Raw genomic sequence first — 19,661 nt, 5'->3', positions numbered from 1 at the left:
ATTATAATTCGATATAGATTTTGCACAAATGCATATTTTTATAGGAGAACCATTCAATATAAGGGGAAAAAATTGCTACAATCAGTAATTTCCTCTCTGAATATTTGAAAGAACATCCATATTCACTGAACAATTAATATGGAAAATAAATATGGAGAACTTTCACATACTCAAAAGGTATGACCCCGGGACACTGCAACAATAAATATGAGTCAATTGCCAAACGTCTGAATTCTGATTCGTGACCATGAAGATGCTAGGTACAAGTGTGAAAACTATGTAAGCCACTTTTTTCAGTCTGTTGTAAGTTTCAATGGTCACTAAATGAACTGTTGTAAGTCAAGGACTACCTGTACCTACCCCCCACAAGTGCACATGATATATTTCAATGAACTCCACAACTTAGCAATGTAAATACTTTTGCTGTTAGAGTCAGTGCTGTGAGTGGCACCATTGTCCGATTCGTGAATGCTTGTGAACTATTTTCTTATGTTTCTAGCTAAAATAATTATTTTATGAAGTTTTTATTTGTTATGACTACACCATTATCCCCCAATTTAAGCTTTCTTATTGAATATATATTTAATGGAAGATGGATCTAAAAAGTGGTTTACTCAATGTCTTTAGCTAGAAGAAAAATAATATGCAATATATATACCGCTACTTCAGCAAGTAACTGTACGTACAATGGCCATGTATTTCATGGTAATGTTATTAACATCAATCATTTCTGCTAGTCAAAGCTAAAGACTAGCAATAAAGTAAAGATAAGAGAACTATGAAACTTAGTTTCTTGCCAGATATTAACTACAAAAGCAACAAAGATAAAGATCTTGCTTCTCCGAAAAGATTTCACGTTATTTTGGAAGCCAAACAAAGTCCTCATTAACTACAGGCATCACTGGGCTAAGCTCAGGAAAAGGTTCATCAATAAAGAAATTGCTGAAGTAGCAACGTTTCAACACACATTCATAAATTCAGTTTACATAGTTTGGATCTAAAGCTGTTTGGCAATTATAAAAGGATGGGATAACGGAATGTAAAAACCATGTTTTGTTGACAAGCATGAATAGGAATGGGGAAATACTGTAATCAGGCAGCCAGAAACATGTTACAATCTGGGAGAAAATAACATGAGTTATGTGGAATTTTAAAGAAAGAAAGGATGAGTTATTATGGAGAACAGAAAGATAATAAATGAAACTTGAGAAAGCAAAGAGTAAGTTTTATTATTTACGTCTTTGCTTTTCATTTAATTTACAGGAAAACAACTCAGACTGATAGATCCCTTTTCACATAACAAAAGAAAGTCAGATACCAAGGTTGGTATTTTGATTGATTCAGAATTATTTCAATTATTCATTTTAATACATTCTTGCTTGCCTTAGTCGAGAACATTCAATATATACAAAGAAATGATAAGAAAAGTACATATAACAGGATTTAGAGCTGATTCAGCACTGTTAAATATAAATAAGATGAAAACACAAAAGCCCTGAAAAGCTAATAAGAGAAAGCCAAAAAATTAAATATGGCAGCCTCCTATATTGCTAAGATAAATTGATTATCCAAAAGTAAATTATTCTTTGCATTTTACTCCTAGTTTGCAGATTTTTTCATTGAGCTATAAATATATGATTTCATAAATGAATAATACTGCTAACCTCATTCCTTTGAGTTCAAAAATTTATACAATTATGCAGATATATGTATTCTAAACTTTCAGAACTGTAAGGCATTTTGACTAAAGCAAAACAAATTATTTCAGCTTTTTAAAATTTAAAATCATATTCTTTTATTACATATATGAAATATATTTTGGGTTTCAAATCTTATCATTTTATGAATTCTGTTCTCATGAGTAAGTTTAAATATATTCCCTTGAAATACATAAGAATGAAATGTTTTAAGAGATGCTAGTTTTTCCACAAAGTTTTATTATATGAAGTAACTGCAGACAAATGATATTATATAGTTTTTATCTATTTTGTGTTCATGTCTGGCAAGCTATATACCTTAGAAAATTCTTCAGACTCTTTTATATCCAACGATCGTGCAGCAAACTCCAGCAATTCTTCAGAGTTCTCCAGGGCATTACTACATTGACTAAGCTGATTCTAGGAAAAGAATATGAGTTTAATATGCCAGCGTATTCATGACCTTATTTCATATCTGTTTCACTCCTTTTTCCAAATTTGTTTATTCAGAAAAATAAAGGGGTCTTCAGTCCAGCGATAAAGTATAGTGTTTTTTTCTATTTAAAATGTTCCAAGGTTGATTATTTTATATAAAGAAAAACTCAGGGAGTTGTAAAAGCTCAGTAGTTGATGTAAAAGTTTAAACAGTTTTGTCATATAATCAAAAACAAAACTAGCCCAGATGGAAAAGCATATATTTGCAAATATCAAATACTGTATAGATAAACTTCCTTTATCACATTTACCATCTCTTTTTTCACTGTATTTGTCCAAACACTAAAAAATACTAAAAATAAACCCTCCTGTAATATGCCAGCCTTATTTACATTATTTTATGCTAGCAATTTATTTCAAATAATCAAATATTTGAAATTCATATAATCAAGGCAACATATAGAAAACACTGTTTACTATCACTCAATTCTATGGGACTGTCCTTGTAAATTTCATTTAATTTACCATTTAAAATAACAATTTAGTCTAGAACTTAGGTAAAGATTTATCTTCTGCTCTAACATAAAAATCATTCAGAAGACTGCTAGTAGCTTTTAATTCAACTCCATATGGCTATTCCAAATTTCCAGCAGACAAATTTCTTAATGTGGAAACTGCACTTGCCTAATCCTAAATTTAGTGATTTTTGTTTCCTTACAATAAATAAATGTGATCAAATAATTAACTATTTAAAACAGTGATTTTTAGGACTATAAGAAAGGTTTATGACAAATATATAACATGAATACCTGGCTCCGGTGGTTGGCTTGGGGATCAAATGGGGAATTCCACACTGGAGGTGGCTGCTAGATTGATGGCAGACTCCACCTCACCCCCACCCCATCCATCTTTTTGATTATCATATTGATATATTATTCTCATTGTGTTTCTTTGTCATTGTTTATTTTATTGTTCTATTATTCTATTTCTGTTGTTTACACTCCTTTCATTTTTCTACCTTTTTATTATTGTAAGCTGCCTAGAACAGCCCTATGGTGAGATAGGCAGCAGATAAATTTAACAAATAAATATATAAATATAACGTAACAGTTTATTCAACCATTGACAGGAATTCTCCTGTTTATAGTTCAGTCTGCAGTCTGAAAAGGTAGGAAATTATATTTGTCATCTTTTTCCAAGATAGTTTGATTCTTGAACTGTCTTGGAAAATGATAACAAAAATAATTTCTTCTATCCTAAGGGAACACTCTCAAACTTTTCTATTGTGATATTCTATACAACCTTCCCTCCAAACCTCACAATAGAATGATATGTATATAAGAATTACTGATAAATCACTTAGCAAGGCAGCATATAGAATTGATGAGAGTTCTTTTGTGGGGGCAGGGGGAGGCAGGAGGGAATATTCTCCATTTTTGAATAGACAATTTAGACTAGCTAGAAATGCTGATGATCATCCTTTCTCGTATTTAAGACATTAAGTCGCATACAACTATTCATTGGTCTTAATTGGCTTTAACTGGCTAATTAATAAAATCATTCCAAATGTAAGTTAGATATACCTTTGCAATGTTTATAACATATCTTCTTAAGTTTCTTGAGTTTTATTGTATTGATGTTTCCACTCCCTACATGCAGTGTAGCTGTACACTACTGCTAAGCTTCGGAGGATATCACCTGCTAAATGGCACTTTAGCCATGCAATATTAAAAAGTTCAGTGCTCAATATAGCTTCAATAAAACATGTTTAATTGAACATACTAAAAGTTTGACTGTGTGACAAATGATGGTGGCGGCTTACAAAACAATTGATTTTGCTATGGTGTTACTTACAGGAAGACCAATCCAGAATATCAGCTGTTTTCAATTTTCGTTTTGAGTTCAACAATAAGTGGAAATATTGTAGAAGTAATAGGTGGTTTTCAATTAATGAACACAAATTCAGCAACCATTCAAAATTATGACTATTCTGTACAAGTAGCACCAGCACACTGCTTTTCACCCGACAGCAGCCAATCCCTACCTGCAGCAGCCACTTACCTGCCTGCCAGTCTGCTTCTAAGCAGCCCAGAACTTGTGACTTCTGGCTGGCTTCCCAATTGGCTTTGCTTTTTGGAAGCCAGCAAGAAGTTGCAAGATGGTCTTCACTTAAGGATAGCAATGATGACTGCCGGGACTGGCACTGCTAAGCAATGGGGTCACATAATACCATACTTTACAACCGTATCACTTAGCAATGGAAATTCTAGCCCTAATTACAGTCATTAGGCAAGAATAACGTGTACATGTTGCCATTAGAAACATTTACTTAGAAACTCTTACAATCTGGTTGAAAGGTCTCACAAACTGACTTGCATATAGTGCCAGAATACACAAAGGGCACAACATTTTTAGTAATATTCAAATTATTTTGTGGATTGACAAAGATATCTCTAAAAGGAACAATAGATTCACTGAAGATTTACCAAAGACAAGTGCTTCATCTTTTATTTTCAATAATTTTATTAAGAACTATACTGAACAGATAAAACTAAGAAAGAAAGCTTAATTAAATGTGAAAAAAAGGAAAAAAACCTTTCAAATATTAAGAAAAAGAAACTTCCTCTTCATCCCCAGCAAGCATAATCAACATAATCAACAAGGGTTGGACACAGATTGGGTAGATCCGGGCGGGGTGGGGGAGGCAGGTCTTGGAGTTACTATCTGGGATGAGTTTGATTCTGTGGCTCCTGAGGACATGGACAGGTTAATGGGGGGATTGAATGCGACCACATGTTTATTGGACCCGTGTCCCTCCTGGTTGGTACTGGCCACCCGGGAGGTGACACGAGGCTGGCTCCAGAAAATTGTGAACGCTTCTTTGATGGAGGGTGTTTTCCCTACCGCCTTGAAAGAGGCGGTGGTGAGGCCCCTCCTCAAGAAGCCTTCCCTGGACCCAGCTATTTTAGCAAATTATCGTCCTGTCTCCAACCTTCGCTTTGTGGCGAAGGTTGTTGAGAGTGTGGTTGCACGACAGTTGCCCCAGTACCTGGATGAAACTATCTTGATCCGTTCCAGTCTGGTTTCCGGTTACAGCACGGAAACAGCCTTGGTCGCGTTGGTTGATGATCTCTGGAGGGCTCGGGACAGAGGTTGTTCCTCTGTCCTGGTCCTATTAGATCTCTCAGCGGCTTTTGATACCATCGACCATGGTATCCTGCTGCGCCGGCTCGGAGGACTTGGAGTGCGGGGCACTGTTCATCGGTGGTTCTCCTCCTACCTCTCCGACTGGTCGCAGACGGTGTTGACAGGAGGGCAGAGATCAGCCCCGAGGTGCCTCTTATGTGGGGTGCCGCAAGGGTCGGTTCTCTCGCCTCTTCTGTTCAACATCTATATGAAGCCGCTGGGTAAGATCATCCGTGGTCTTGGGGTGAGTTGTCATCTATACGCTGATGATACTCAGCTGTATATTTCCACCCCTAACCACCCCAACGAGGCTGTTGAAGTGATGTCCCAGTGCCTGGAGGCCGTACGGGTCTGGATGGGGAGGACTCAATCCCACCAAGACCGAGTGGCTGTGGATGTCGGTGGTCCGGTACAGTCAGCTAATTCCATTGCTGACCATTGGGGGCGAGCTATTGGCCCCCACAGAAAGGGCTCGCAATCTGGGCGTCCTCCTGGATGTACGGCTGTCTTTAGAAGATCATATGACGGCCGTCGCCAGGGGAGCTTTTCATCAGGTTCGCCTGATACGCCAGTTACGCCCCTTTCTGGATCAGGCTTCCTTATGCACGGTCACTCATGCCCTTGTTACATCCCGCCTGGACTACTGCAATGCTCTCTACATGGGGCTCCCCTTGAAGGGTACCCGGAGACTCCAACTGGTCCAGAATGCGGCTGCGCGGGTGATAGAGGGAGCACCTTGTGGCTCCCGTGTAACACCCCTCCTGCGCAGTCTGCACTGGCTCCCGGTGGTCTTCCGAGTTCACTTCAAGGTACCTGTTATCACCTTTAAAGCGCTCCATGGCTTAGGGCCGGGATATTTACGGGACCGCCTACTGCCACCAGTAGCCTCTCACCGACCAGTGCGCTCTCACAGAGAGGGCCTCCTCCGGATACCGTCAGCTAAACAATGTCGGCTGGCGACCTCCAGGGGGAGGGCCTTCTCTGTGGGGGCTCCTACCCTCTGGAACGAGCTCCCTCTGGGGCTTCGTCAACTCCCCGACCTCCGGACCTTCTGCCGCGAGCTGAAGACGTTGTTGTTTCGAAGAGCAGGACTAGCGTGAACATAGTTTTAAATTGGGGTTTTAAATCAGGGGTTTTAAACGGGGTTTTAAATTTGTATTTAAAAGTTTTAGGCCATCAATTGAATAAGTTTTCTATACTGTTTTTAGCTGTTTTATATATATTATATGTTTTCTGTTGTTTTTTATTGGCTGTGAACCGCCCTGAGTCCTTCGGGAGAAGGGCGGTATACAAATATAATAATAATAATAATAATTAACAATTATCAGTCTCTTAAAGCACAACCTACCTTTTCATTCCATATCCCATTTTCTATAAATCCAACTCTAGGTCTTCAACTCCCCTTATTAATCAACAAGCTCAATAAAAATTAACATATATACCTAGCAACATATGTTTATAATTTCCCTTTCCATTTAATATAAATCCCCCTCATCTCTTTCTTAAAGACTACAACAAAAAAATCAAATATTTAAAAAAACTTAATTTAGATATCCAAAAATAGAGACCTAAATATTACACAAACTAATCCATTACACCATTAAACATTTCTAAAAGAGAAACTATCCAATCCATCATTAAGTATTTTGTACACAAAGCCTAATTAAAATTTTATTTTCCCAATCAATATAATTTAACCCTCAGAGATTAGGTGGCAAAGAGTTAGGGATGTATCCGTACATAAAAATATTTAGGTAATGAACTATTTTCTTTAATTGGTAAAGTTCTCCTAGAAGAATTTAAGAAAATGTTCTATGAATTTATTATATAAATAATTACCTGAAGTTCCTGGATTTTATGTGTTTGTTCTTGCTTGATATTAGTTGTCATCATATCTTTCATTTCATCAAGTATTGAGTATAAGCCATCAAATTCCTCTTCCAACTCAGAAATAACACTGGAAGAATTAGTCTGTAAAATGATTTTAGTACTTTATAAACATCGTTGGTATTTTATATACTTATTCAACAGAAATCGTAAATAAGTAACATAGTTTAATGATACACTGCATTTACTAAACATGATAGTAAAGATATTATATATTAACATTCACATGTTTAGCCATAAGACTTGACCTACTGCTTTAATAATCTTTATCAAATGTAAGACATGAATTTCCTATACAAGCCAACATTCAATTTAGCAAATTAATTGTTTAGCACCCACTTTAAAAGAAATTAGTAAATGCTACTGTTACATTTTGTAGTGGTATTGATTTATTCTGAGGTTATAACTAGGAAAATACAGGCATAGTTCAACTGTTATAAGTATGTAACAAGTTTAAGAACAGTTAAGAATATTTTAAATACATTATTTATTAATCTAATTCATAAATCCTGATCTTCAAGTATTAGGATAGTCCACAAAAAGTCACTTCATCCCAGTTTACAAACTTTGTGTTACTACACAGAACTGATTAATATTGAACAGATACCTCATCATTTTTATATCAAATAGGAAAGATGTGTATCAAGTCAGTTTCTCCAACAATATTTACAAAAATTACACAGGTAATATGGTTCTAATGCAATTCACCAAACAGTATTGCCAAGACATACAATCTTCACTAAAATCCATGCTTTGAGCAGAGGACTAGTTTTGCTGCTACTATTATTTGCATTACCAGGCAGCTACTACTCAACTTGGGCAATAAAGTATCCCAACTCTTGCAAGGTTTTGCTATGCCTGTGGCAAAGTATCACAAGATTTGCTCTCCCTACATAACTAAGTCTCAATATATGCACAATTGATATCTGTATAGACTTGTTATGATCTGGCAGTGGAATGCTAGCCAAGACAACTGCTACCAATATGTTAAAAAACTGTGGAAGGGAATACCATCAATTCAGCAGCAGAGGTTCTGTCAGATAATACAGGTTGTGTGTACGTGTGGAGGGGGTTACACTCTTCCCATCTAAAATCATTATTTCAGCATCAGAGATCAAATAGTAGTTAATAGCTATGGAACAGTGGAAATTTTGGCTTCATGACACAGAGGTCAGTTAGCCATATCCAATTCATAAATCAATTCCTGCAATTAACTTTAATTAGTTTCTATTTATAACCTACGCTAAAGAATTAACAGAACGTTCTCTGGCTCTCTATTAAGACTACTGGCTTTCTACGTTTACTAAACACATACAACTAGATTTTGTTACATTCCCAGCAGATAAATCAGTGGGCTAGCAGCAAAGGTACCTGCCGCAATCTTGTTTCCACAAGACCATTGTTCTTTTGCAAGATGTGTGAGATATATATTTGCTTGCACTTTATCAACCACATAAATAAGCTGGCTAGCCTTAAAGATGAAATTTCATTACCCCTGTTAACCTGCTAAGCTTCTATGCCATATATTTGAAATGGAACCTTATATCTCATGTCCAATATGAAAATGTGGTGAATTAGTAGAAAAAAATCACACATTCTTTGCCACTAATGTACTAGATACTTCCTTTGCTTAATGGTATTGCATTCTTTTAATGCCCAGAGAAGCAAAGTAACAGTTGCTGAAGGACAGGCTGAATACCACTTCATTTCTACCAGCAATTTCAATTTAGCCATAATCCCAATCACCTTTGGGAATGAGGAAATTGGCAAAAAGCCAAGAAATAATGTTTTATAAAGCATTTGAACATGCTCTTGAGGATATTGCTTCTTGATTTCATAAATATCCATGGGCCAGTCACCCGCCAATCAGCTTTTTTCTTATTTCCCCCCCAAAAAACTAAGGTGCGTCTTAATTTAATCTTTTAAATTTGTTTTTAATGTTTATATTTGTTGTTCTTAGTTGGCTGTAAACTGCCCTGAGTCCTTCGGGAGAAGGGCGGTATAGAAATTGAAATAATAAATAAATAAATAAATACTCCGGTGCGTCTTATACTCCAAAAATACGGTATATTATTTCAGATTACTATTCAAGAAACATCAATCAGTTTACAAGGATCCAACATACCTGTACTCTTTCCAAAATGTGATTTAAAGTTTCAATAAAGTTCTGAATTTCATCATTTTTATGTGCCAATGTGGAGATAATTCTTTGTAACGCTTCCTAAAAACAGAATACATTCATCAAAACATGTATATTCATTTTCTTAGAATCAGAAGAACAAATTCAACAAAGTCAACAATATTTTCATATTTATTTATGTAAGGGGACATAGATCAAAGGAAGCAAGAAAACAAAGATGAGATGTACAATTAATTAAAAAGATTTAAAAACACACAAGCAATAACATTTGTAGCACAACAGAAGTCCACATAATAAGTCAAATCTGACAAGGGATAAAATGTTGTAAAATATAACAAGATTCTGTATACAGATAGATGGAAAGGCTTGGAAAAAGCAGCCCACAGACTTCTGAAGACAGGTATGAAAAAATATACAGCCTGGGCTTCGTTGGTTGTAAAACATACCCACTAGTGTCTAATTGTCATAGCTATAATTAGGAATTGTGTGACTTTTTGAGGTATTATCTTGCAGCTGCTTGATCATGATACTCGCAAGTCAGTGGTTCAATAAGACCGCAATGTCAAGTAACAGGTAAGAGGCAGTCTAGCAACACATGTACTACCAACTTATCTTTGTGGTCTCAACATATGCAAAGGTGATCCTGATAAGAAATATTGTGGCATCTACACTAGTGATAAGGAGAGCATGGCATCAAATTGTGCTCTGTGTGAGTGGGGGCATGAAGAAAATGATAAAAGTATCTCTGTGTGTAAAAAGAAGCACACAATAATAACAAAAACAATTGGCAGAGTCCAATTAATCCATATAAACAGGCAAGTTCTCAAATTGTCAGTACAAGGCAACAGGGAAGAAATGTTTTCTTTTATAATCTACATAACACACAATAGGTATACAATGTGATCTTTATTATACATTCATCATTATTAAATGTAGTCCACATTAATAACATTTTCTTTTGCAAAATGTGGCAACAACGTAACTCCATTCAAGTTTACTAAAGACAAATTTATTTATAAATTCAAGTCAACTTTAGAAAGTTATTTCTAAATATTTATTCACAAAAATATTTATTTTGAATCTGAAAAGTTACTGAAGTCTACTCACTGTCAAAAGTGGGGGGAAAAAAACTCCAAAAGACACTTGAAAGAAATAAAATGGAGTGAATCTCAAATTCTATTCGATTTATAACAACTATATGTAATTCTTGGGTTTTCAGACTGCCTGTACCTCCAATCTGATTCAATGTTTTTTTCAAATTATCTTTGTAAATATGTCCTATAAATTCTTCATTACTGAAAAATTAAAGAGTCAGAAAAATTCTGCTCTTTTTCATTACTGCATTATGTACAAGACCTGCAAGTTCAAGCAGACTCTAAACATGTATTAATTCTGACAGTTACACAGTAGTTTTCTTTTCCAATGTTAGAACTGCCTTTAACCATGGCACTTAGAACTCCTGTCCTAATAGAAATGGAGGTGTTATATTGGAGAAAGCTGCTCCAATTCTGTGATGATTATCAGCAACAGTACTACTGACTTGTTCATGCCCTGTGCCAATCTTTTCCAGATGCACACATCTACAAGGCAGCTTTATTATATGACAAAGAATTTTATCTTACTCAGCTGCAAGAATGCCCGTTAAGCAAAAACATGAAAGAGGCTTTGGCACATTGTACCAAATCTGGAACATTACTTTGACATTTTCATTTAAGACAATTTGCATTATTAAAACTTCAAATAATGCTCAGTTGGTCAAAACTAATTTGACATTAGACGCAATTTAATTAAAGTGGACTGGAGATCTTAAAAGGTGCTACAATTAGGATGTTGAACATTTCAGAGTAGAAACCCCTAAAGGCTAATCTAGTAAATGGTCCACAGTGATTTATTTGCCTCTTTACCAAACTGGTTATGATACTAAAAGACTGTCTCTCAGTAGACATAGGATATCTGAACATGAAGAATGGAATTACTTGTATAACGGGGAAAGTGTTAAAGAAAAAGTAGTAGTCCTTGTTCAACCATAACTGAGCCCAGAATTACAGTCGTAAATCATTGCAGTTGTTTTTGCAAGAGTCATTAAGTGAATGCCATGGTGATTAAGCACATAAATTTTACTCCATGGCCATTTTATTTATTTATTTTGTTGGAAACTGGAAATAAATCCTAAAAATCAACAAAAAATGTCAAAAATCATGGTCACAAACCCCAGGACACTGCAAACGGCCATAAAGGTGAGCCAGTTGCCAAGCAGCCAAAATATGCTCACAACTCTGTGTGTGTGTGTGTGTGTGTGTGTGTGTGTGTGTATGTGTGTGGACATAGTAATAGAATAGAATAGAATAGAATAGAATAGAATAGAATAGAATAGAATAGAATAGAATAGAATAGAATTTTATTGGCCAAGTGTGATTGGACACACAAGGAATTTGTCTTGGTGCATATGTTCATAATGCTGAACAGTCGCTAAGCAACCGGTTGTAAGTTGAGAACCGTCAGTAAGGTTTATCTTCAATAATGGAAATGCAAGATGATAATACCAGTGTTATAAGAGAGAAACTGAAGAGAGAAACTGAAATGGAGAAGATCCTTTGATCCCAATTGACAGAAATGTCACAAAGAAAAGATATGACTTCTGCTCTGTGGTATTATATATGGAACCATAATGGGTACTAGTGGAATTAAACCTGAATGGTGGCGGATACTATTAACTCAGACCAAACTGTTCTGATATAAAAATTGTAAGATAGTCACCATATTATCATCCCAGTAAGTTTTCTTTAATTAGTAAATTATATGTCATACATTTGAAAACCATGCTGATGGCTTAGTTAAGGGCAGAACAAAAACATGCAAAAATGTCCATATCCACCTCTTAAAATGATCTCCTTGAAGCCCATAGTCTAGAAGGGAATTTCTCTAATATGGACACACGAGGAGACAAAGATACATCAGAGATACATGCTAATACCCCACCTGTTTATATTAAGGTATAAATCATACATTATCATCTCCGGCAGGAGAAGGATGCTGCCAAATCATTATGTTTGCTGTACTGCGATCATAACTTAAAACAGTTTGCAAAGAATGAAGAGATTTTCATTCTATTGCAGAGATTCCAAAATTTTATAGGGTTATGACACCCCTAGCAATTCCCTACCGTGCATGGTAGTGCTCTGGGGCACTGCAGCAAACTCAGTAACTGTTCCGCTTATAAAGTAACCAAATACTATGGAACCCCTGTGTAGTATTCTATTTGAAACACTATTATTTAAAAATTAACTATAGGCATAGCATTCAAATATACAGAGTAATGATACTTTCTTTAAAATGCCATACTTATATCCTTTGCTACATTTAATTAACCCTTGATTTAGTGTTCCTCACTTTTACATTCTGTTCAGTTTCAAACTTTATGTAACATATACTGCTTATGTCCTAGAGATCACATTGTCTCAACTTATGCTGACATGCTGCTTTTATTACCAATCAGACTCCAGGTGAATAGTATGACTAATGGTCTTTGGTTATACTTTAGATCCAATAAACATTTATAGACTTTCATTTTGATTGCAGTCCTTACAACATAGAAATAATTTCATATCCCACTTTTATTACTTTACAAATAACTCAAGGTGCCAAACATATCTAACATACCTTCTGCCTCCTTTTTTTTTCCCCACAACAACCCTGTGAAGTCAGTTGGGTTGAGAGTGACTGGCCCAAGGTCACCCAGCTGCTTTCACGGCTAAGGTGGGACTAGAACTCACACTCTCCTGGTAGAAAGGCAGAATCTAATTTGAAGATAAAAGTTTCTATTGAAAGGTGCCAAAAATATCCATCGTCTTTCTTAAATTATGAGCATGTTGTGCTATTTTCACTTACCAACTATCTCACTATGTAAATTTAAAAACTATTTTTTAGGCTAGAAAGTGAAGATTATCAAATGAAGACAGATTCACAAATTATCCATTATATTGGCTACAAAGCAAAATCCAGAGTGTGAACCTAAACTCAAATACCCTGCAATGACCTCAGTTATCCAGTTAATCCAGCAGTATTTTGATAATTGGATCAGTATTGTTTTAATTAATTTAAAAGATATTAAGGTAAAACCCACAAAAGTTTGAATAGTTGGAGGAATAAAAAAAAGAAGCTTTCCAATTAATGGACAAATCAAAATGATCATTCTGCCCAGATGTTCCTAGTCATGATGAACAATAATTATGTATAGTTCCATTAATGAAAACCCTGAAAAATTTCCAGACATACATTATGACAGAAATCTTAATCAAGACCTCTGGTGGCTCAACAGACTAATGCAGTCTGTTATTAACAGCAGCTGCTTGCAATTACTGCAGGTTCAAGTCCCACCAGGCCCAAGGTTGACTCAGCCTTCCATCCTTTATAAGGTAGGTAAAATGAGGACCCAGATTGTTAGGGGCAATAAGTTGACTTTGTATATAATATACAAATGGATGAAGACTATTGCTTGACATAGTGTAAGCCGCCCTGAGTCTTCGGAGAAGGGCGGGATATAAATGCAAATAAAAATAAATAAATAAAAAAAATAAAAAAAATACGTAAAGAAAAAACCTACTTGGAAGAATTTCAAGCTGATTAACAAAAATATTACTTTTAAAAGCAACATTTGCATATTGTTATGACCTAAAAGGAAATTATTTATGTATATGCAGCTGTTAAGACTTTATTTAAATTAACAGGTATGCGAATGGCATTTTTTTTAATTGTTAAAAGCAAAGAAATACCATCAGATGCATAATTTTATAGGAATTATATTTTCTTCTGCCACTGAAGATAATTCAGGTAGTCCTCAATTTACAACCATAATCGTGCCCAAAATTTCTGTTACTGAGACAATTGTAAAGTGAGTTTTGACCAATTTTATGACGTTTCTTGCTGTACTTGTTGAGTCCCTGTATTTGTTAAATTAGTAAGAGTTGTTAGGTGTTTCTGGCTTCCCCATTGACTTTGCTTGTCAGAAGATCATAAAAGGTGATCACATGACCCTGGGACAACACTACAACCATCATAAATATGAACCAGTTGCCAAGCATCCAAATTTTGATCAGCTGACCATGGGAATGCTGCAATGGTCATAAGTGTGAAAAATATTTTTTCACTTTTTTCAGTGCCCTTAACTTTGAATAGTCAAATGAATAATTGTTAAGTCGATGACCTCTGTAGTCACAAAAGGTGATTTACAATTTTTAAACCTTTTTTTACACTTTTATACTATAGGAATCTAGTCATCATCAAGAAAAAACAGTATACTATTTTCTTAAATTATGCTATTTAGATACAAAGCAACTAAAACTTGATATTTCAAATGAACAGCCTCAATATATGTAGTGTCTAACATAATGAAACCTATTCATATTCCTAACTCATCAAGTAGTGAGACACAAGATTAGCAAAATAATTTATATTTTAATACTAAGTTCTAAAATACTCATGCACTAAAAATGAATGCAGAATGACAAATTCATAACTAAGCACCTAGATTTTCAAGTGTTCCCTTCTCTTATTCATGGACAGTCCCATACATTCTAAGAAATTTACTACACATGAAAAACGTTCATGTTGTATTGTAAAAGAAGAAAAAATAGAAAAGTAGTTGTTCATTTTTCCTTTCTTCAAAATTAAAACTAATTCCACTAAGTGTTTTAAAAAATTATATAAAAGTTCACAACTTCTAAAACATTAAAGTCCCATTTGGGTTTCACCTTAGTTTTGTTTGAAACTGGAAACAACTAGAATATTCTCAAGCAATATCCTTATATTACAAATGCACTTGACAGAATTTGAATACAAAATGTTTTCTTCTGTTTTAGTCTGTGTCTCCAATTTCACAGTGTCAAATTATGACTAGGCAATACTTTAAGTATTCAAGATGGTTAATATTAATTAGGATCATTCCCAACCTAAATTACAACATCACCTTTTATGAAATTGAAAGATGGAAATGGAATTCCTACAGGGAGAGTACAAGTGCAATAAATAAAGTTCTTTTAATTGTATTGTGATTTATGTGCAAATAAATGCCTTTAGGACTTAACTGTATGCTAGCCAGCTTTACAAACCTCTTGTACATCCTATTAGCAGTGCTGCCACCAGGCAATGTAGAATTAAAGAAATCCATTCAGGTTTTACTGGAATACCTCAAATATAAATAATTTTTATTTGCTTTCCCCACCCCCAACCCCAACTGTACTTAAGGAAAGCACTTTTCATCTTTCCCATCTCCCACTGACCTATTTGGAAAATAAAGAAAGGCGAGAAAAAGATTGGCAGTTCACAAAGTAATCACATTCAGCTTTTATTGGAATATCTCAAATATAAATCATTATTTGCTTTCCCTCCCTCAAACTGTACTAAACAAAAGCTCTTTTCATCTTACTCAACTCCCACTGACCCATTTGGAAAATGATGAAAGGCGAGGAAAAGACTGGCAATTCACATAGTAATCACACTGTTTTGAGGAACTTATTTTTTGAAAAAAACAGAACCAGCAGCTCCCAGGCTCCCTTTTCCAACAGGAGGACCCCTTCTTATGAAGCAGTTGGATCCAACGTCCACCATCAGTCCTTGTCACCAAGGAAAGTGGAGCGGCCCACGCCCAGAAAGCAGCCTTGCACTTCCAGACCAGAGAAAGCAGTGTCATGTTCGCTGCTTTTCGGATAATAGGAGTTGCAGGTCTAAGAGCTCCCCGCCCCTCAGAAAAGCGGCTGCTTCGGGGTTCCTAATCCCCCCCAAAAAGGGCATTCAGAGGGCGAGGTCTCATTGCATTAAGTCCTCCATTAAGGCGCCTGAGGAGTGTGTGTGTGTGTGTGTGTGTGTGTGTGTGTGTGTGTGTTTGTGCCGTGAACAGGCCCCACCTGCTACAAGGCATCACTTGCTCGCCAGGTAGGGACCACCCACGAGTCTCCTCGCGCCCGCCAACGAATAACGCGCGGAGGAGGGAGCAGCCGCGAGACGGCTCGAGACGCTCGGAAGGTAAGGACATTCTTTCGCAGAGGTGAGGCCCACTCGACTCACGAGCCACCTCTCGGCCTCCTCCTTTCCAGCCCCGCTCTTTTTCCTCCTCCGGGAGGCTGAAGCCGGACCCTCAGCGCTCTTTCTCCCCGCTTCCCTTCCCCTCCCCGCCTCCACTCGGCTCCCCCTCACTTACTTTCTGCACCTCCATGGCGAGACCGGTTCCAGGCAGGTGAATGAGGGAGGGAGGAGAGAGAGAAGGAAGGCGCGACGGCTGAGGGGAAACGTCGCCGCGCAGACCCTCCCACCAATCAAACGGCCGCCGTTCTCCAAGCCCGACACAGCAGCAGCAGCAGCAGCAGTACCAGGCAAGCCCCGCCTCCTTTCAATCACCACCCCAACCCGCCTTGCCTGGTTCTGATGTGAGCATGCGCGCTGAGTCTGGCTGATTTCCTCGCCCCCGGGGGGAGGGCTCTAGTGAGCCTGCGTAGTTGAGTCGGTCGAGTGGACTTCGCCTCCTTTTTGCTGCGAGGGCGGCGTCCAGACAGGCGAAGAGAGATGAGGTCGGCTTAACCTGAGTGGCGGTGCAAAAGGGGACACACCCGATGCACTCCCGCAAGCGTGTCTCTTTGCCTCTGGCCAAAGGGACTGTAGTACCAGGATGCTTGCAGAAAAATGCAAGGCGGTTCTTTGCAGCCTTGCGTGGTAATGTTTTCAGAGCGAAGCAAGACATTGGTCCTGCTTGCCTAGGGCTGAAGGGGATATGGGACCCATTTTCCCCTATTATTGGACGGGACTTGCATGATCTTAGAACAGAATAACAGAGTTGGAAGGGACCTTGTAGGTCATCTAGTCCAACCCCCTACCCATGCAGGAGTCCCTACACCATTTCTGACAGATGGCAGTTCAGACTCTTCTTGAAGGGTGATGAAGCACCCACATCTGAAAGCAAGCTGTTCCATTGGTTGATTGTTCTCTCTGTCAGAAAAGATCTCCTTATTTCTAGATTGAATCAAGACAAATTCCTTGTGTGTCCAATCACACTTGGCCAATAAAATTCTATTCTATTCTATTCTGAATCTCTCCTTGATCCATTATTTCTTGTCTGGCCTTCCGGTGCTTTGGAAAATAGCTTGAACCCTTCCTCTCTGTGGCAGCCCCTCAAATATTGGAAGACTGCTGCTATCATGTCTCCTCTGGTCCTTCTCTTCGCTAGACTAGCCATGCCCAGTTCTTGCAACCATTCTTCATATGTTTTAGCCTGCAGATGAACCTGCAGAATGTGATTGCTGCTAACATTTCTTTAATAAGTAACGTCATAAATAAGCAGCAGGGAAGAATAATGTTGTGGATCTCTGCTTCTTAAACGTACTTTTTAAAAAACGTACTTTATTTATTTATTTTATTTATTTATTATTTAAATTTGTATACCGCCCTTCTCCCGAAGGACTCAGGGCGGTTCACAGCCAAGTAAAAAAAATACACAATACACTATAAATACAATTAAAATTAAAATTAAAGTACTTTAAAAGTACTTAAACATACGTTTAAAAAAACCTTTCCTGATGAATATAGATAGTCCTCAACTTACAACAGTTCATTTAGTGACCGTTCAAAGTTACAAGGGCACTGAAAAAAGGGACAGGACAATTTTTCACACTTACGACCTTTGTAGCATCCCCATGATCATCATATGATCAAAATTCAAATGCTTGGCAATTGATTCATACTTATGACTATTACTGTGTCTCAAAGTTATGTGATCGCTTTTTGCAAACATTTGATAATCAAAATCAATGGGGAAGCCAGATTCACGTAACAACCATGTTATCAACTGCAGTATTCCATTAACAAATGTGGCAAGAAAGGCCATAAAATGGAGCAAAACTCATTTAACAAATGTCTCACTTAACAACAACAAAATTGGGCTGTAGTTCTGGAGAAACTGAACGCTTGAACCCCACTCTCTGGGGTCCTTTCTGTTGATCCTGACAAAGGTATTTGAGAAGAACACAATGGGAAATCACTTCCGTGTTGCTATAGTGATCAGGAGTTAAATTTCAGTGAAGAAAGCCTTTGACATTTTTATTATTATTTATTTATTATTTATTTATTTATTATTTAAATTTTTATACCGCCCTTCTCCCGAAGGACTCAGGGCGGTTCACAGCCAGATAAAAATACACAATAATATTACAATATAAATACAATTAAAATACAATTAAAAAAACTTATTCAATTGGCAGAGATTAAAAAATTTAGGATAAATAATAAAAAACCCATTAAAAAACCCATAAGTTTAAAAACTAATCCAGTCCTGCGCAGATGAATAAGTGAGTTTTAAGCTCGCGACGAAAGGTTCGGAGGTCCGGAAGTTGACGGAGTCCTGGGGGGAGTTCGTTCCAGAGGGTGGGAGCCCCCACAGAGAAGGCCCTTCCCCTGGGCGTCGCCAGACGACACTGTCGCGCCGACGGCACCCTGAGGAGTCCCTCTCTGTGAGAGCGCACGGGTCGGTGAGAGGTATTCGGTAGCAGTAGGTGGTCCCGTAAATAGCCCGGCACCATTTTATAATGGTGTTGCCCAATAATACTATATACAGTTTTTTTCTCATAGTTTAATCCAGCTTTTTATGCACGTTATGTGTAATAAAGGAGCTCCCAAAAACCAATATTAGCCTGAGATTTTACTTCAAGCAAACAAGGTGTAGTGTAAGATATTTGCACATCTGTGGTTCGCAGTATTGTACTTGAAGAATGTTGACCTATCAAGAGATTGAATTCCTAATACAGGTAATTATATCTTAGTGACTATTCGTTCAGCAATTGTTTGAAGTTACAGAGGCACTGAACAGATAGTGCTTATGCTCAGTCCCTAAAATTACAACTGTTGCATGCCTGTTGGCCACATGATCAAAATTTGATTACTTTCGTAGCTTATCCATACTTGCAACCCGGGGGGGCACTTCAATCCCTCCACCTATGGTGGGACTGATCTCTGGGGGGGATGATTCTGCCTTTCAAGATGAGGTAGAACGGTTGCTTTCGTGGTGTGGAGACAATAACTTGGTCTTTAACAAATAAGATCAAGGAGCTTATAGTGGGACTATAGAAGGAATAGATCAGACATCCAGCCCTTGCTTATCAATGGAGACTGAGTGGAGAAAGTGGCCAGTTTTAAGTTTCTGGGTGAGGACCTGACCTGGGGCACTCACATTGTAGCACTGGTCAAAAGAGCCCAGCAGAGATTATGCTACCTGAGACTTCTCAGGAAACAACAACTGAATGAAAAACTGCTAGTGGCCTTCTACCGCTGCACCA

At 37.2% G+C, this 19,661-nt stretch overlaps 1 protein-coding gene across 3 annotated transcripts in view; it reads right to left on the bottom strand.

Annotated features, from left to right (window-relative positions):
- The window catches only part of FSD1L (fibronectin type III and SPRY domain containing 1 like), a 41,678-nt gene extending 24,953 nt beyond the window's left edge, over positions 1 to 16,725 (bottom strand). For 2 of the 3 annotated variants that reach the window (XM_058171858.1, XM_058171859.1), the window contains exons 1-4: positions 16,541 to 16,725; positions 9,331 to 9,426; positions 7,158 to 7,289; positions 2,016 to 2,117 (exon numbers count right to left, since the gene is read on the bottom strand). In XM_058171858.1, the coding sequence (XP_058027841.1) occupies positions 2,016 to 2,117; positions 7,158 to 7,289; positions 9,331 to 9,426; positions 16,541 to 16,555 (345 nt within the window). In that variant the 5' untranslated portion in view covers positions 16,556 to 16,725. Of the gene's footprint in view, positions 1 to 2,015; positions 2,118 to 7,157; positions 7,290 to 9,330; positions 9,427 to 13,005; positions 13,143 to 16,540 lie in introns of all 3 variants that reach the window. The other variant, XM_058171860.1, reaches the window with a different exon arrangement.
- Between the last annotated feature and the right edge of the window lie 2,936 nt (positions 16,726 to 19,661).

This window comes from Ahaetulla prasina, chromosome 2 (genome assembly GCF_028640845.1).
Source record: "Ahaetulla prasina isolate Xishuangbanna chromosome 2, ASM2864084v1, whole genome shotgun sequence".
Lineage (NCBI taxonomy): Eukaryota > Metazoa > Chordata > Lepidosauria > Squamata > Colubridae > Ahaetulla > Ahaetulla prasina.
This window is presented reverse-complemented; position numbering and strand designations above follow the sequence as displayed.